This window comes from Dreissena polymorpha, chromosome 3, assembly GCF_020536995.1.
Source record: "Dreissena polymorpha isolate Duluth1 chromosome 3, UMN_Dpol_1.0, whole genome shotgun sequence".
Taxonomy (NCBI): domain Eukaryota; kingdom Metazoa; phylum Mollusca; class Bivalvia; order Myida; family Dreissenidae; genus Dreissena; species Dreissena polymorpha.
The window spans coordinates 65,685,056-65,703,254 of NC_068357.1; the positions used below are offsets into that span (position 1 = coordinate 65,685,056).

Consider the following 18,199-nt stretch of genomic DNA (forward strand, 5'->3'; position numbering starts at 1 on the left):
TTGTAAACTTCTATATTTCTCCAGAGCTGAAACAAGCCCAAAAGGTCATGTTTGAAAATGTAGGCAAAGAGGTAGAGTTGAGGTACAAGGTAGTACAGTATCAATGCTCGGAAAAGCCTTCTTGGAAAATGCAAGTTGTTGGTAAATGTTCATATTGCAACTCTTTCACGCCTTAAAGTGGAATGTCTCTTGCTGTGACATCATCATTATGGTTTGTTGTTGATACTAAAAAGTCAAATAGATTAACAACTTCATCTTACTTGTAAATGAGTGCGCAACCATGTGTCTAGAGTGGAAGCTTATTGAAAATGTCTGTACCCTTTACCACTTAGATAGGTATTTTAACGCATTTGTAGTCCCTCAGAAAGTTAAATTGAATTAAATCCCTTTCTTACTAGATTCAATTTTTTTAAGGCTTCATCTCCAAACCTTAGTTACTGATGAGCAGCAAACAGCATAAAACCTGAACAGACTGCGAGTCATTTTCACTTTGCTTCTGAGTGGGAAAGGGTTAATCGAAGTGCTCTTGATTACTTGATTACCAAATGGGTCCATGGTATAGTGGTAGGATACTGGTCTAGGAATCGGAAGATCCCTGGTTTGAATTCCGCTCGGACCATGGAATTTTTCTGAGCAAAAGAAATTTTTGTTCTCCTCTCCCCAAGGAGTATTTGTGTACCTGAGAGAGATATTTCTTAATAAACCAATATACGGTGGCTTCATACTGTGCCAAATGTAAACTTATACCCCACTTAGATGTGAAAGTTGGCTGATGATGTCTTCAAGTATCAATATCAGACTACATATATCGAGAATATTATGTGAGTTTTGGATAAAGATCAAGTTTATAATGCAAACCGAGCATGATAAACTGGATCTTGATCCCAAACTCCCATAATATCCTTTTTATCCTATTATTTTTCCCCCTTTTCCATTAATAAATATCAAATATCACATTTTTGGACGATTTTGTTTTTCCGTTATTGACAAAAACAGATTCTCCAATATTTGGAAAACCCCAAATCTGATCTAAAAATAGGGATAGTATAGAGCTCAAGTTTACACGATCGTTGTTATACAAGCTATTTTCATCTGGTAGTAGGATAAAAACCGAAACCTTACTTTTACCTTGTACTTTCCAGAACCTGATCTCGCTGCTCAGTGGTCCTTTGCGAGACCAGGGTGCCCCCCGACTGGCTGCGATACATACACTCGGGGACTACATGGCGTGTTTGCGCAGCAAGATACGCTGTCACCAGGACCCCAACCTTTACACTGTCAAACAAGGTAAGATGTCAGTGATGTAATATTGCTTATGTGTATGATTATTTTGTAACCGATTGGATCTTGAGTTCTTGATTGATGAATGATTGTTGATAGACTACGGTAGTTACAGTTATCTGCAGTTCAGTGATATGGTTTAAGAAAATTTAGTATCTAACAACATTTATCCTGTCTTTCATGCAGATAATGTACGATATTTTAATGAATGATCAGACAGAAGCACTAAATAGCCTCTTTTTTCTGTATGTGAAGAGCTAAATTGACTTTGTATCATAAAAGAAAACAATGTCTACACCTTTTAGCCATTTAACATAAAATTTAAGGTAATTACCATTAAGTAAAGGGAAGATAATTTTGACATTATCGATTCTCACAGTTATAAACGAATTCTGCAAAAACACTCTGCTGATATAACCAAGCTTGTCATTCACAGATTTCAGTACCACCCCATCCCCGTTCTCCACTCCCAGTAGCTCCTCCTCAGCCAATCAGAATGCAGGGGATGGCAGGCCCTCTGTGATTGGCTGGACTGATCCACGGCCACGCGGTGACGGAAGGGATGGGGATACATCAGCTTCTTCAACTGGGTGAGAATTGTTTCTTTGTCTAGTTTATTTTGCATAATGAGCATTACTTGAGCTTTCATTAGATTTTTGGGTGAAATTAATGCAGAAATGTGTCATTTAATCAAATAAACCCTTGTAGTGCATACAAATATATATAATTGTGGCCAGGAAGTGATTTCCACCTTTTTACCACCAAAGGATGTTAAACTGGTAAAACTGGTAAAAAGGTAAAACTCATTGGGGTAGGAATCAGATAAACATCGATTATACTTCATGTATGCATATATAATTATAATATAAAAATAACAAGAAGAAACAAATAGCTGAGTACTCTTGTCATTGGATGCTTACAACTATTAATGAAAAACCATTTCAGGACCTCACGGGCCTCCAGCGTAGGTCTCAGTCCAGTGGACGGCCTTGACCCTGGCATCGACCTTGAAGACACGCCCTCCCTTCAGTACATGCAGGTCACCTTGCCTCAGTTATGCGCTCTTGTCCTGCAGAAGGCCTTGCCCCTGCTTGGGACCCCGGATGAGGCCCTTACTAACGAGGTGTTTTACCTTTTGAACCTGACCCTTGATATCGTTGCCGTGGTGGTGACCCCTGACCTATGGCAAGACCAGTCCATGGCTGCTAGAGAATGTGTAAGTATAGATAAGGGACGGTAAGACAGCATACTCTAAATTATTTTACATGTAAGAAATTTCTTTATCTAACACTTTTAAATCAATTTAAAATCACATTTGCAATTCAAATGTTTCTTAAACATTGTAACAAAAGGAGCAGGACGCAGCACCCTTGTACTTCTGTAGATCTTTTCATATGTATACATTAATGTGTGAAAAATAAAATGATTAATGCCAATTTTGTAGTGTCTTGAAAACATGTTTTAGATAAATTAAGCTATAAATAGCTGACAGATTTTTTATGTCCCCACCACTATAGTGGGGGACATATTGTTTTTGCCCTGTCTGTTGGTTTGTTTGTTTGTTTGCGTGTTTGCGTCAAACTTTAACATTTGCCATAACTTTTGCAAAATTGAAGATAACAACTTCATATTTGGCATGCATGTGTATCTAATGGAGCTGCACATTTTGAGTGGTGAAAGGACAAGGTCATCCTTCAAGGTCAAAGGTCAAATATATGGTTCAAAATCCCTTATTTAATGTATACTTCTGAAACATTGGAGATAGCAACTTGATAGTTGGCATGCATGTGTATCTCATGGAGCTGCACATTTTGAGTGGTGAAAGGTCAAGGTCATCCTTCAAGGTCAAAGGTCACATATATGGGGACATAGTGTTTCACAAACACATTGCTTGTTGTATTGGCTTTTGATAAGGGGCCATAGCCTTCTAAATTGGGGGGAAGGAGCGTGTTAAAACCAAATTTGTTGATAAATTTCAATGAAAAGGAACATTTATTTGTAATTGTGAGTTTGATTATGAGGAACAACTCTATGATTTTGAAGACATTTTTCCAGGGAATATAGCCTATATTTGGCTACTGTTAAAATTATAAAAAGCCCTGTCTGAATACTGTGTTACAAAATGTGCTTTTTGGTTTATTTATGTTTATGTTTATAGGTATAAAAAATGTGAAAATTAATCCAAATGCAAAGAGTTGATGTTAATTAATTGGTTGCCTTTAAGCCAAGGAGCATTAATTTGATTCCACGATTTGAGAATTTTTTTCATTGTGTCCTCTTTCATCACAGCATTAACATAAATTATGTTTATTACACTTGCAGAGTGAAAAGTTCATTGAAAGCCTCGACATGATAGCTGACCTTTTGAAATCCCATCACCATGGTAACGCCCCGTATGACCCGGAGAGTAGTCCGGACCAGGGCCCAGAGGACCTGGTGCAACACAGGCTGTGCGTGCTGGGGCTGCATGTGCTGCTGTGTAGATTCTTGAAGACCCTGGTGCCTGTAAACATGGTAGGTTTAAAAGTTGGGAACTATATGTATGCATTGTAAAGGGTTTAATGTGCAGATGTGGAAAACTCAATGCCAATATTCATATGTGCTCAATCATAAAAAATGCTTTTCAGTGTAAAATTCTGTTAAATCCTCTCAATTGGTACCAGAATATTCATTAGCTTAAAATATGTTTCTTTCACACTAGATTTTCCACAAAAGTTTTTATACCCCAAAGGATAAATTACAGAATCTGCTTTATTAGTTTTTTAGCTCATCTATTTTTTGAAAAAAAAAAATGAGCTATTGTCATCACCTTGGTGTCGGCGTCCGGTAAAGTTTTGCGTTTAGGTCCACTTTTCTCAGAAAGTATCAATGCTATTGCATTCAAACTTGGTACACTTACTAACTATCATGAGGGGACTGGGCAGGCAAAGTTAGATAACTCTGGCGTGCATTTTGACAGAATTATGTGCCCTTTTTATACTTAGAAAATTGAAAATTTTGGTTAAGTTTTGTGTTTAGGTCCATTTTATTCCTTAAATATCAAAGCTATTGCATTCATACTTGCAACACTTACTAACTATCATAAGGGGACTGTGCAGGCAAAGGAATGTAACTCTGACTGGCATTTTGACAGAATTATGTGCCCTTTTTATACTTAGAAAATTGAAAATTTGGTTAAGTTTTGTGTTTAGGTCCACTTTATTCCTACAGTATCAAAGCTATTGCTTTCATACGTGCAACACTTATTAACTATCATAAGGGGACTGTGCAGGCAAATTTATGTAACTCTGACTGGCATTTGGACGGAATTATGGGCCCTTTATACTTAGAAAATTGAAAATTTGGTTAAGTTTTGTGTTTTGGTCCACTTTACCCCTAAAGTATCATAGATATTGCTTTCATACTTGGAACACTCGCAAACTATCATAAGGGTACAGTAAAAGGACAAGTTGCATAACTCTGGTTGTCATTTTTACAGAATTATGGCCCTTTTTTGACTTAGTAACTTTGAATATATGGTTAAAGTTGAATTTTACCTTGACCTTTGAATGACCTTGACTCTCAAGGTCAAATTATTAATTTTGCTAAAATTGCCATAACTTCTTTATTTATGATTAGATTTGATTGATACTTTGACAAAACTACTCTTACCTGACATACCACAATAGACTCCACCCAAACCATCCCCCGTGCCCTCAACCCCCCTCCACCCCCCACCCCCCCAAATCCCCCCCCCCTACCCCCCCTATTTTTTTTATTTTTTTTATTTTTTTTTAATCATCTCACAAATGACCACCACACCCTCACACTATACCCCCCCACCCCCCCCCCTTCAATTTTTTTTTTACAACGGTTAAAAAACACAAATATTTATTTTTATTATTTTATGTTTGAAATACCGTCCAACCATCGCACCCAATAATCCCCCCACCCCCCTCCCCCCCCCCCCCTCGAATCCCCCCCCCCTATTTTTTTTTTTTTTAAGATCATCTCACAAATGACCACCACACCCTCACACTATACCCTCCCCCACCCCACCCCCAATTTCAATTTTTTTTTTTTTTTAAACAGTTAAAAAACACAAATATTTATTTTTATTATTTTATGTTTGAAATACCGTCCAACCATCGCACCCAAGAATTCCCCCCTCCCCCCCCAACCCCCCCCCCCCCATTTTGCATTTTTTTCCGCATTTTTGGAAGATAATGTAATAAATGTCCACACCCCACACTATACACCCCTCTTCACTCCACCCCTCCCTCCTTTGTGATTGAAAATGAGAGTCCCTTCACCTTTTAAGAGAAAATAGATGAGCGGTCTGCACCCGCAAGGCGGTGCTCTTGTTTCCTTTGGATGAGGCTGTGTCAATTGATTACATTCCTTTGCTCTCTGTTTCATCAAATTGTTAATGTAACTGTCAAATTAAGCACATTAAGATCAAAGATCACAAATTTGATTACTTATTCATAATTTAGCCATTACTTCACTATGTTTCAACGGATTCTGTAATAACTTTCTACAATTGTTCTCCTTTTTTCGACTGTTTGTAACAGGTATGAGTCAGGTCTATAGGGTCAAGGTTACACACTAATATGCCTTATTTTGTAAGAATTTAACTTTACATCCTTCCATAAACAAAACTTATTTGGATTGGGATTTCAATGCACTGAATTTGTTTGTTTTCATACACTTGTTCCCTACCTTCTTGCAGAGTCAAGGCATTGTGTCAGAGAGACTTCTCTCCATGATGAACATCCTCGTGTATGATGAGAGCCTTAGCAACACGTTCCCGGACCTTCAACTTCTGTTGCTAGGTTACCTGCAGCAGCTGGATGTGGGCCGCTTCAACGTCTACGTCTCAACGGCAACCATATGCCAGTCGTTGCAGAAGACTTGTAAATTCATGACCCTCGCTCAAGAAGAGGTGGGTTAACAGTGATTTTTATTCTTAGTCAGTATTAAATTGTTCGGATATCTGTGGACTTGATATAAATATAATTATTTCCAACAGTCTCATCTGAACAGCTTTTATTAGCTGCTTAAGGAAAATCTTTTACAAAATGCGAAGAAATAATGCTAAGATTTTCTTATTATTATCTGCGCCTATTTCTTACTTTTATGTCACATCCGTTTGAAGACATTTGTCACATTGCCAATGATTCAAACATTCCTGAGTTATGTGACCATCAAAAAGGCTTATCAAGTTTCCTGGGGGTATAAGTGACAATGCTCTTGTTGATGTTCAAGTAACCAACTGAATTATTAACATAATATCAAAGTCGTAATAAATTACAAGAGTATCTCATATATGCCATAACCAGGGATCATATTTTCCCACAACATCAATCGGTCTGGATTTAAAATGATGGAAAAAAGGTATCCAAAAAAACTACATCCGAAATCCATGCCAGAATTGTTCAGGTCCAAATCGGGACATTCCGTATAAAAATTGTCGACAGACTGGCGAGCGTGGCAGGAGCTAGATAGAGACGTCTCCGCTATACTGGAAACAACCCTCCAGGGTCCAGCTGACCGAAAGATAAGAGCAATGACGGGCCTCATCTATACTGTAAGCAAAGAGAGGTTTGGCTTGGCTGAGAAGAAGCCAGAGAAGCCAGCCCCAATCATCAGCAGAAGACAGAGGCTTATCAAACAGACCAGAAAGGAGCTTACAAGTGTAAAGAGGCAGTATTGAAAAGCCAAGGAAGAAGAGAAAGTAGGACTCCAACAGTTACGAAGCACTTTACGAGAGAAACTGAGCACTCTCAACAAGGCTGAGCAAACAAGACAGAGGAAAAGGAAGAGGGAGAGACAGAGAGCTAGATTCATCCAGAATCCATACCAGTTCTCCAAAGACATCTTTGACAACGAACGATCAGGAACATTAGAGAGCAGTATGGAGGAAATAGAACAGCACTTACGCAATGTCCACAGTGATCCTTCACGGGAGGTTCCACTGGGTGACTGTTCAAGGCTAGAACCAGAAGACCCACCAGAAACTCCTTTGGACACAAAGGAGCCATCATTGTCTGAGGTACAGCACGTAGTGAAGAAAGCGAGGACAGGCTCAGCCCCAGGCCTGAATGGCATTCCTTATCGTGTCTATAAGATGTGCCCTGGCATTCTTCGGAAACTATGGACCCTACTTAGAGTTATTTGGAGAAAGGGCAAAATCCCGGATTGCTGGAAGAGAGCGGAGGGAATATTCGCCCCAAAGGAGAAGGACTCGAAGGATATTGGTCAGTTCCGGACCATTTCTCTGCTCAACGTAGAGGGGAAGATATTCTTTGCAGTCCTAGCCAAGCGACTGACAACGTTCCTTACTGACAACAACTACGTTGATACGTCAATTCAGAAGGGTGGAGTTCCCGGATTTTCAGGCTGCGTCGAGCATACCAGTGTTCTCAGCCAAGTGATCAGGGAGGCACGAGTGAACCATGATGACCTGACTGTAGTGTGGCTAGACCTTGACAACGCTTATGGATCAATACCCCACAAGTTGATTGAGAAGGCACTTGAGCAGTATCATGTACCAGAACACGTTTGTAACCTGGTAAAAGACTACTACAGAGGCATTAAGCTACGCTTTGCTGTGGGAGACAAGACAACAGCATGGCAAAGCTTGGAGAAAGGCATTGTCACAGGATGAACAATCTCTGTGGTCCTGTTTGTGATGGGTATGAACCTCATCATCAATGCGGCGAAGAGAGTGACACGTGGTCCAAAAGCAGCAACAGGAATCTACCTACCTCCAGTTAAGGGATTCATGGATGACCTCACTCTGACAGCAAAGACCCACATTCAAGCAAGGTGGATGCTTTCGTCCCTAGAAGAGGCAGCAACTTGGTCCAGAATGAGGTTAAAACCCAGAAAGTCCAGAGCACTTGTTATCAGGAAAGGCCAACCAACCAAGAAATTCAATCTGACAGTGCAAGGTGAGGACATACCATCGATAATGGACAGCCCCATTAAATGCCTTGGGAAGTGGTATGATGCTACACTCCAAGATGGAAACAACATCAAGCGCATCAAGAACCAGCTCACTGAAGGGCTGAAGCAGATTGACAAAAGCGGACTACCTGGCAAATTCAAGGCCTGGTTATTCCAGAATGGACTTCTCCCACGACTGATGTGGCCACTGATGCTTTATGAGGTGGCAACAACAGTGGTGGAAGGACTGGAGAGAACCATTAGTAGGCATTTGCGAAAGTGGCTTGGCGTACCACCCAGCTTCAGCAACATTGGACCTTATGGACGATCAAATCAACTACAGCTCCCATTGAGTTCGTTGGTGGAGGAGTACAAGGTGGCAAAGGCCAGACTTGTCATGACGCTGAAGGATTCAAGGGATGACATGGTCCGAAGAGCAGGTGTTGAGACCAGGACGGGAAGAAAGTGGTCCGCTAGCCAGGCTGTAGCGCAAGCCGAGAGCCGCCTGCGACACAAAGACATTGTGGGAACAACGGCAGTGGGAACACAAGGTCTGGGCTCTGCGGAGACGAGGAGTTGGAAGAAGGCGGACGGTAGGACAAGGAGGGAGATGGTCCAGGCAGAGGTACGTCTGGCCAAAGAAGAAGATCGAGGCATAAGGGCAGTGGCAATGGGGTGCCAGGGTGCTTGGACAAAGTGGCAGACTACAGGAAAGAAGATGACATGGGTGGATATCTGGCGAAGCGAACCTCTGCGCATCAGTTTCCTGCTCAGGTCAGTCTACGACCTGCTACCTTCACCAGCAAACCTGCACAGATGGGGAAAACGTGACGACCCAACCTGCCCACTTTGCGGAAAGATAGGCACGCTAGAACATACACTATCATCCTGCCAGACAGCCCTTACACAAGGAAGATACAGGTGGAGACACGACAAGGTCCTCCAAGAACTGGCAGACATAGTGGAAAGGGAGAGGCGAAAGAAGAAGACTGTGAAAGAGACCAGGAAGATGCAGTTTGTAAAGGAAGGGGAAACCATCAAGAAGCAGCAGGCGCAAGCAGCATCGATCCTAGATCGTGCGCAGTCATGGGAGATGGTTGTTGACCTGAAACGCAGGCTGGTTTTCCCAAGTGTAGTCCAGACAACACAACGCCCCGACATGGTGATCTGGTCGGCAAAGGACAAGTGTCTGGTGATGGTTGAACTCACAGTTCCTTGGGAGTCGCGCTGTGATGAGGCGATGGAGAGGAAAACAGCAAAATATGCTGATCTGCAGAGGGAATGCAAGGAGAAGGGGGGGTGGCACACGTGGCTATTCCCAGTGGAGGTCGGCGTCCGAGGCTTTCCGTCAAAGTCTCTCTGGAGACTTTTCACTGCACTTGGCCTGACAGGAAGAGACAGAAAGCGAGCGGTCAACAGACTTGGGGATGCAGCGGAGAGAGCATCGAGATGGCTTTGGCTGAGGAGAGGAGCTGGCAGCCGTCTACTGACACGTAGGGGATTGATCAACTCCTGCGGACCCACCACCAGGAGAATGTATCGAGATTAATGGGTCGAAACATTCAGTGATTGGTGGCTCTCGACTGAGGATGTCAGTAGTCCAGGAGTTTAACGACTGTTTACATCTCGTCGGGAAATTTGACCAAAAAGCAGGACACCTAAAACGATCAATCATTCCACCTTTACTTTAAGCAGTATATTACTTACAAAAACTCTAATTTTCTGCCCAATTTTGACGAAACATGTGTTTCAGAAATTCGTGAACACAGCGTTCTCCATTATCCGGAAGTAAACAGACTCCATAAACTGAATTGGGGGTTTCTCTGTATGCCTCGATTTGACATCCAATCGGTACAGGGATATCCCCTTGAACATATGTAAATCGTGTGACGCGATGTGCGAGCACTTTTATTATTCAACCAATCGTCAATTAACTCTTAATTTAGATTGATGCAATATGTTACAAATTATTTTTCTGACCATCAGTCGAAAACGAAATTTAATTTATGAAACATCAATGCGTATTGGTCTGCATCCAATTTGTTTGATGTACAAAATCAGTGTTTTGACAGGTTTTATAACATTAGGCGGTATAATACACAGGATAATAGTTTCATTGGCGTATATTTCTGTATGATACATCTTTCGATAGCAATTAGAGACCCCTATCATAAAAACACTGTGGTGTGAATGCCTGATAAAATCAATAATTGCCGATAAATCGCCGATAAGGTGTCAAAAATAACACTGTAGCACTCGAGTAGCAGAAGCGGGTTGTTAATTGGGAGCAATAAAAGGATTAGCGTTGGTAAGTTTTTGCCAGACAGAGCTGGAATAGCGAATTTTATTGGGAACTTATAGACTTTACATCGTTTTTTACGAATGTCAGGACAGAATCGGACCGACTGTTTAGGGTTTTCAATCGGTCTTTCATGACCCCAATCGGTCTAGGACCGACAAAACGGAAAAAATATGATCCCTGGCCATAACGTTTATGCATATTTTTTGCATGATATGAATCTCGTTCTGGGAGCACTGGACTTAATGCCTGTGCATTCCTCCCAGGCCAATGAAGGACAACACTTGCAGCTTTTATTGTTTGTTTATAGGAAGTCTTTTCTTTTTTTTAATTCCGGCAAATAGTGTCGTCCCTGATTAACCTGTGCGGACTGCACAAGCTAATCTGGGACAACACTTTATCTGTATGCATTAAGACCACCCAAAACCTTGATTCTGTGACCTGCAGGCCTCTCGCCTATCCAAGGACACTTTAAGCCTGTGCGAGGGAGCCTTTGACAGCCTGCCATATCACAGACACATGGCCTATGTCACGGAGACAGTCAGGCTGTGCTCAGATATGTAAGTCTCTCTTTACAATGGCATTTCAGTTTATAATTTAAAGAAACAAAAACAAGCTGGGACTGATTTTACTATGCTTGTAATATCGGAATCTGAGTCTTATTAAATGGAGATTATTATTATGAACATTTTGTGAAAATAGGATATTAGACTTGAAATATGGAAAAATATGGAAAAATAACAATAAAGCACTTTTAGGTAAAATTTTAAAAGGTCTGTGTTCAATTTTGTGGCTGATGATATTTATGGCATGAAGAAATGAGCTTTAATTGTCACAGAGCTTTAGGGACATAGGTCCGGGAGTCAAATATATACAGGCTTTAAATGTGCTGCGTCATGCAAAAATGGTCTTTATGACATATCCAAGCAATGTAGCTCCAGATATGCCTCTGCGTCCGTCTCCAGGGATGAGGAGTCATAATGTCCATTGTCCCTTCACCACTAAGATATGTTTTTTTACGCGTTTGTAGTCCCTTAGAAAAATAATTAATTAAAGACCTTTCTTACTAGATTCAAGTTTTAAAGGCTTCAATTTCAACCCCTAGATACTGATGAGCAGCAAACAGCATAAAACCTGAACAGACTGTGAGTTACTGGCAGGCTGTTCTGGTTTAATGCTGTTTGTACATACATGTAGCAATTTTTACTTTGCTTCTGAGAGGGAAAGGGTTACTGAGACCATGAAATAATGCGTGACTTTGATAGCTGACAGATTACTAGCTGATAGATTACCTCCGGACTATGAATGCGAAGGCTGGTCTGGGCTACGCTGGCCTCAAATGGCATTATGCCCATTTTCACACAACAGGGCTCTAGTATGAGAATTTAAAAATCAAAAGTTCTAGCACTCAATGGTCAACAAATTGGAATCACAAGAATGTCATTTCGTAACGCATGTTTGATGTTTAACATTTTGTTGATATTAATTTCTTTGAATAAAGGTTAATAACTTTTCAAAATAATCAAGTATTTTTTGTAAGTGTAAGTGCTTTTTAAAGTTTTAAGGCGACATTTATAGGTTGCGATGAACATTCATTTGTGTTATGGGACAAAGTACTTTTACCTGTTTTGGGGCAGAACCAATTAATTGATTGTGTGTTGATATAAGCGTAATGTGTTTTCTGAAGACATGATGAGGAGCCTATGTCCAGGTATAGAAGTGCACTACACGTAGCACCTAACACTAACTCTTCCAGTGCTGGAACCGAAATTTGAAGGCCTTTGCAAACAGTTTGGATCCAGATGAGACGCCACAGAATGTGGCATGTCATCAGGATCCAAACTGTTTGCTATTCTGATAGTATTCTTTGAAAGAAATCAAAGAAAATGCTAATTTAAGAAATTCAGCAGACGACATTTTTGCATACGACAAATTTCCCAGCATGCAAAGGGCTAAACCAAGAACCTTTATTCTATGTCAACATTAACTAAATTAAGCAGAAAACATGAATAACCAAGCACAAATTAAGTCGAAGTTTTGCTTGTGAAGGTTTTTAAGTTTTTGAAAAGATTTATGAAGATTGATGAAATATATATACATTCTTGAAAACTTTATGTTTACACCATCCAAGAAAACTACAATAGCATGTGTCAATCGTTTGTGATACTGAGTTACAGATCACTTGATATTTTTAACTAAATAGTTTTTGTCTTACGCAGATCACACAGTTTAATAATAATGTGTAATAAAAAAATTATCTTAGAAATTTAAGCAACTAAACATTTATAAATGATTACTACAAAAAAAGATAAATGTTTACACTTTTTATTAGCGTGGTATTCAGGCAAACGTTCTTGGCTAATAATGTTTACTTATCAGAATCAAAATAGCCTTATTTCAAGTTAAAAGCAGATAATCAATTCATAAAACTTTTTTTTTTTTTGCTGCCCCTTGTTAGACTTTGTTTATATCTGTTGGTGGAAATTAGAAATCAGGAACATAAACTAACACTTGATGTCCATATGTGGCTGTGTACTGTGTCTCGATCAATGATTGTGTGTTACTTGTATATCTTTGTCATGTCATAACAATATTCTTGTTTTTAACATATTGGTGGCGTGGTAATTGTTAGGTGTATGGTATACCAGAAATTGTGCAATCAGCATAATCATATGCTATATATATCATACATTTATGTTGATTGACTCCTTATTGGTAGTTTTTTCTTTGGGCAGAATAGTAAAATTGTATTTTTTGATAATAAATAATGATGCTTACAGATATTATGTAAGATTCAAAGCACTTTTACCTAGTTTGCAGTTAAATTGAATTTGTTTATTGACTTTATACACTCCGTTATTGCCTCCTGATAAGTTTTCAGTCACATATCATATGCAAATCTGAAGTCGCAGTTGAAGTACATTTTCTATATGAAAACAATTAGGTATTCCTCTTAAAAAATGTTAAACTTTTCGAAATGACCACAAAAAACCCATATCAGTTTGGATCTCTTGCTTGGTGTCAACATAGGGTTTATTTTGTGATTTAAGGCTACATGATTTTACATTAAAGCTACATCCAACTATTTAAGACTAAGATAAATGAAGTCCGTTGTTGTTGGGCAAGCTTTTTTTTCTTCATAATTTTATTGTAAGATACTAGCCAGATCACGCTATGTATTTCCCCCCTGCCAGTTGTGCCCGGTCCCAGCACTACGAGACCCAGAAGTCCCACTACAGGAAGCTGGTCCTACAGCTGCTGTCACACCCCATAGACAAGATACGCCTCTGTGGCTATAGCAACGTCCTTCAGGTTGTCAAGGTAACGGGAATATATATAAACTACAGTGGGGCCCCTCAAAACTGAACTCTTTGATTAGAAAAAAAATAATCAAGAGACAGTTGCATATGGTTAGGAGGTTTTTAATTACTGAAATCTAATTTTAATCGAAATACTTAAAAAAATCATACTTTTACGGTCTACAAATAGGAATTTAAATAAACAGTTAGTGATGTAACATGATTTGCCTAATTAAGATTTAATACACACTATCATCAGTATTAGCACTTCTATCGATGAATGTACATATGATATCATATATGATTGTTGCTTAAAACAACAACATTTATTTCGGCAATTAAGCTACAAATAAGCTTCTAGCCTACAATTTGATAAAGCAAATGATAATTCTTCAGGTAAAGATTGCTGTGATTGTTAGTTGAATACAGAGGAAGACAAATATTAGTATTACAGGTCAATATATTCAGGAGTTTTACAGCTTTGTAAAAATTTAATTGCAAACAACTTTAATCTGCAATTCACAATTTTTTTACCTCATTTTGATGTGTAGTAAACAATGCGCAGAGTGGTTTAGAGGGGTACAATTACATTCAGCATAAACCTGTTTATATCAGAGTGTCTGTCAGGTCGTCATTTTTTTTATGTGTTGGTGTTGGGTGTTAATTCGTTAAATAAAACCTGGTTGGATTCAATATGATATTCTCTTTGAAATTGAAGAACACCAAAGGCTGAAATAGTTCTTTGTAAAGAATATCTTATTGTGATAGGTTGTTGATAATTTCTGTGCCCGCAAATGGTGTAAAGAAACTTTGTAAGTGGAAATGAAATATGTGTTAAATAGATACCTCTGAATTTATAAACATGGTTCCCCTTGGGCAGTTGTTTTTGCTTATAACTGTATACATTGGAAATAAATCTACTTTTGTTGCAGAGTAGTTTAAGCGTTATGAAAGCCTGTGAACCAGGGTCTACATCCAGTGAAAAGGCAAAGTTCCTACTGAACTCTGATATCCTATATGAGATTGTGCAGTTCGGGCTGGCCGACAAAGATGATCAAGTATGCAGGGTGTTGATAATTATGTATTACATGTATTACAATTCTCTATTTAACAGGGCTTAGTCTGTCATTTGCCAAATTAGCCAATGGCTACAAATAAAGAAATTTGGCTACAAAATCTTCCATTTGACAACCAGATTTCCTACATTATCACCCATAAAATATCCAAATGATTAGAATTTTGCTACAGAAATGTTTTAGCCAGAGGAGCCCTGATTTAATACTACAAATGAATGACAAAGAACTTTAGGGGTGGTTTACAATCTTAAGGTACACGACTGTGACTTGCATTACTAGAACATGATTCTAAACAGGAATGTCTTCAGTACCAATAAAATTTGTGTCTTGTTCTGAGAAAACTGGGCTTAATTCATGTGCGTAAAGTGTCGTCCCAGATTAGCCTGTGCAGTCCGCACAGGCTAATCAGGGACGACACTTTCCGCCTAAACTTGATTTTCGGTAAGGAGGGACTTCCTTGAAACTAAAAATACCATAAAAGCGGAAAGTGTCGTCCCTGATTAGCCTGTGCGGACTGCACAGGCTAATCTGGGACGACACTTCACGCACAATCATTAAGCCCAGTTTTCTCAGAACAAGACACATTTGTTCTTTACCGGTTTCACAGAATGAGACTGTAGGTCACGCTTTCACACTTTATGTGTCATGTTTGTCCATTTGCCTGTCAATCTCCACGCAGAGTTGTCGTTCCATGCTCTCACATACAATCTCTGCCATCACAAGAAAGTCCTACCAGATTTGGTAGGATTTTATATTTTTGTCCAAGTATTATATTATGAAAAGTTGTGTCATTTTCTTTTACATTTTGAAAGTATTGTAAAGGTTTTGGTTCATAATTAAAAAAAAAAAAAACTAAATAAAAAAGTAAGAATAACAGCAGGCTATTTTACGACATTGCTCGGCTATCATCACGTGGTTGGTAATGAAGGCAGGGATTTGATCCAGCTATGCTGGTTCCAGTCATATCTCTGCGGAGATTCTGGTTGCAGGTGTCTGGTGTTGCCTCTGACCTAGTGACCCACTTACTGAAGAGTCAGCTACTGATGCCTGCAGACATGTGGCAGCGTTTTATGAAGGAACTCATGAGGGGACTTCCCATTCTACAGGTAATGAGACCCAATGACAGGGACTCTTTGGGAAAATGGGGTTTAATTCATGCAATCCGCACAGGCTAATCTGGGAAACACTTTCCGCTTAAACTGGATGTAGCAGCATCTGATGAAGGAACTCTTTTGGGGACTGCCCATTCTACAGGTAGTGGGATTCTTTGACAGACGTGTCTTTGAGAACAATTGTTTCTGTTACATGGTAGTCTTGTCCTGGAAAAATTGGGTCTAGTGCGTTTGCGTTAACCCTTTGCATGCTGGGAAATTTGTCGTCTGCTAAAATGTTGTCTGCTGAATTTCTAAAATTAGCATTTTCTTGGATTTTTTTCAAAGAATACTATCGGAATAGCAAACAGTTTGGATCCTGATGAGACGCCTTCAAAATTTGGTTCCAGCACTGAAAGAGTTAAAGTGTTGTCCCAGATTTGCTTGTGCAGTCCAAATAGGCTACCGCTAATCATTGACAACACTTTCCACTTTTATGTAATTTGTTTGCCAAAAGGAAGACTTTTCTAATAAAAAATCCAGTTTGGTTGGAAAGTGTCCATTTTCCCAGGTGGAAGCTCATTTCTCTTGACAGTAAGCTTGTGCAGGGAGGTGATATATAGTTATCACCATATTGGTTATTGTTGGCCCATCTGTAGATTTGTTCACGTAGAATGTGATAAAGGTGTGGAGCAAACTATTCTGTGGACCATTTTAACAAAAACTTCAGTTCCAATCGAATTACTCAACTGTATAATATCATCATTGGTCAGGTGTTAACATGTCCACACAATTTACCCTGCATATAATGCCAACAAAATTATTGTTATACTTCATGCCCTGTCATAAGCAAGTCTGAAAATGTACATGAGCACCTTTATATTTTCCCTGCTGGAAAAATATAATAGTCAGCTTTTTTTGTTTTTTCACAATTCAATTAAATTTTCACAATGTTCTCATTTGTTTCCAAACATAATAGAGCCGTGCTCTGGGTAACAGGGCTTAATTTATGTACATAAAATGTTGTGCCAGATTAGCCTGTGCAGTCTGCACAGGCTAATCAGGGACGACACCTTCCACCTAGACTGGATTTTTGTTAAGAGGAGACAATCGTTTAATGGAAAATACCATAGAAGCATAAAGTTTGGCCATTGATAAGATTGTGCAGATAGCACAAGCTAATCGAGGACAACACTTTATGCACATTCATTAAGCCCAGTTTTATCAGAGTATGACTCAATTAAAATCATTCTCCACTATTTCCTGACAGTCATACGCCAGTCTGAACACCGTGCTGGGCACCTCCATTCTGTCCATGCTGGATACGACCTCCAGCAGTAGGCCCGGGGAGCTGACCAGGACTGATAAACTGAGGGGCACACTCAGGTGTATGCTGTCAGCTGATATCAAGTGAGTCTACCATGATCACAGCTTGCCAGCATATTTATCTGTAAGAATTTTAAGTTGAGATTTCCCTTAGCGAGTACAAGTCACTGGTATTCACAACGGAATCTTCAATTAAGATTCTTATGGATATATGCATATTTCCACTTTATGTTTCTGTCTTAATTGTATAAGCTCAGACAAACTAAATGTCACTTGTGTCATTCAAGTAATAATACTCTTTTGTTTTTTTTAGCTCACCTGAGCACAACGTGCTCATGGTGAGCTTTTGTGATCGCCTTTTTTCCGTCGTACGTCGTCTGTCATGCGCCATCAAAATTTGCCTTGTTAACTTTCTAGAGGCCACATTTATTGTCTAATCTTCATGAAATTTGGTCAGAAGATTGGTCTCAATGATATCTTGGATGAGTTCGAAAATGGTTACGTTTGCTTGAAAAACATGGCTGCCAAGGGGCGGGGCATTTTTATACGCCCATTTAAAAAAAAGGGATGTATTATAGTTTCACGTTGGCGGAAGGCGGGCGGCGTCCACAACATTGTCTGCTCTCTAATTCAAATAGTTTTCATCCGATCTTCACCAAACTGGGTCAGAAGTTTTATCTAGACAATATCTAGGTCAAGTTCGAATATGGGTTATGCCGGGTCAAAAACTAGGTCACAGGGTCACTTAGTGCATTTCAAGCATTTAGCATTGTGTTCGCTCTCTAATTGAAGTAGTTTTTTTCCGATCTTCACCAAACTTGGTCAGAAGTTGTATCTGGACAATATCTAGGTCAAGTTCGAATATGGGTCATGCCGGGTCAAAAACTAGGTCACGGG

The 18,199-nt window shown here is 39.5% G+C and overlaps 1 protein-coding gene across 2 annotated transcripts in view; it reads left to right on the forward strand.

Moving 5' to 3' along the window:
- The window catches only part of LOC127874525 (rotatin-like), a 96,283-nt gene that overhangs the window by 16,997 nt on the left and 61,087 nt on the right, over positions 1 to 18,199 (forward strand). For both annotated transcript variants that reach the window (XM_052418893.1, XM_052418892.1), the window contains exons 7-16: positions 1,143 to 1,287; positions 1,718 to 1,871; positions 2,227 to 2,497; positions 3,604 to 3,795; positions 5,993 to 6,205; positions 10,958 to 11,070; positions 13,705 to 13,831; positions 14,742 to 14,867; positions 15,875 to 15,991; positions 17,247 to 17,386. In XM_052418893.1, the coding sequence (XP_052274853.1) occupies positions 1,143 to 1,287; positions 1,718 to 1,871; positions 2,227 to 2,497; positions 3,604 to 3,795; positions 5,993 to 6,205; positions 10,958 to 11,070; positions 13,705 to 13,831; positions 14,742 to 14,867; positions 15,875 to 15,991; positions 17,247 to 17,386 (1,598 nt within the window). The remainder of the gene's footprint in view (positions 1 to 1,142; positions 1,288 to 1,717; positions 1,872 to 2,226; positions 2,498 to 3,603; positions 3,796 to 5,992; positions 6,206 to 10,957; positions 11,071 to 13,704; positions 13,832 to 14,741; positions 14,868 to 15,874; positions 15,992 to 17,246; positions 17,387 to 18,199) is intronic.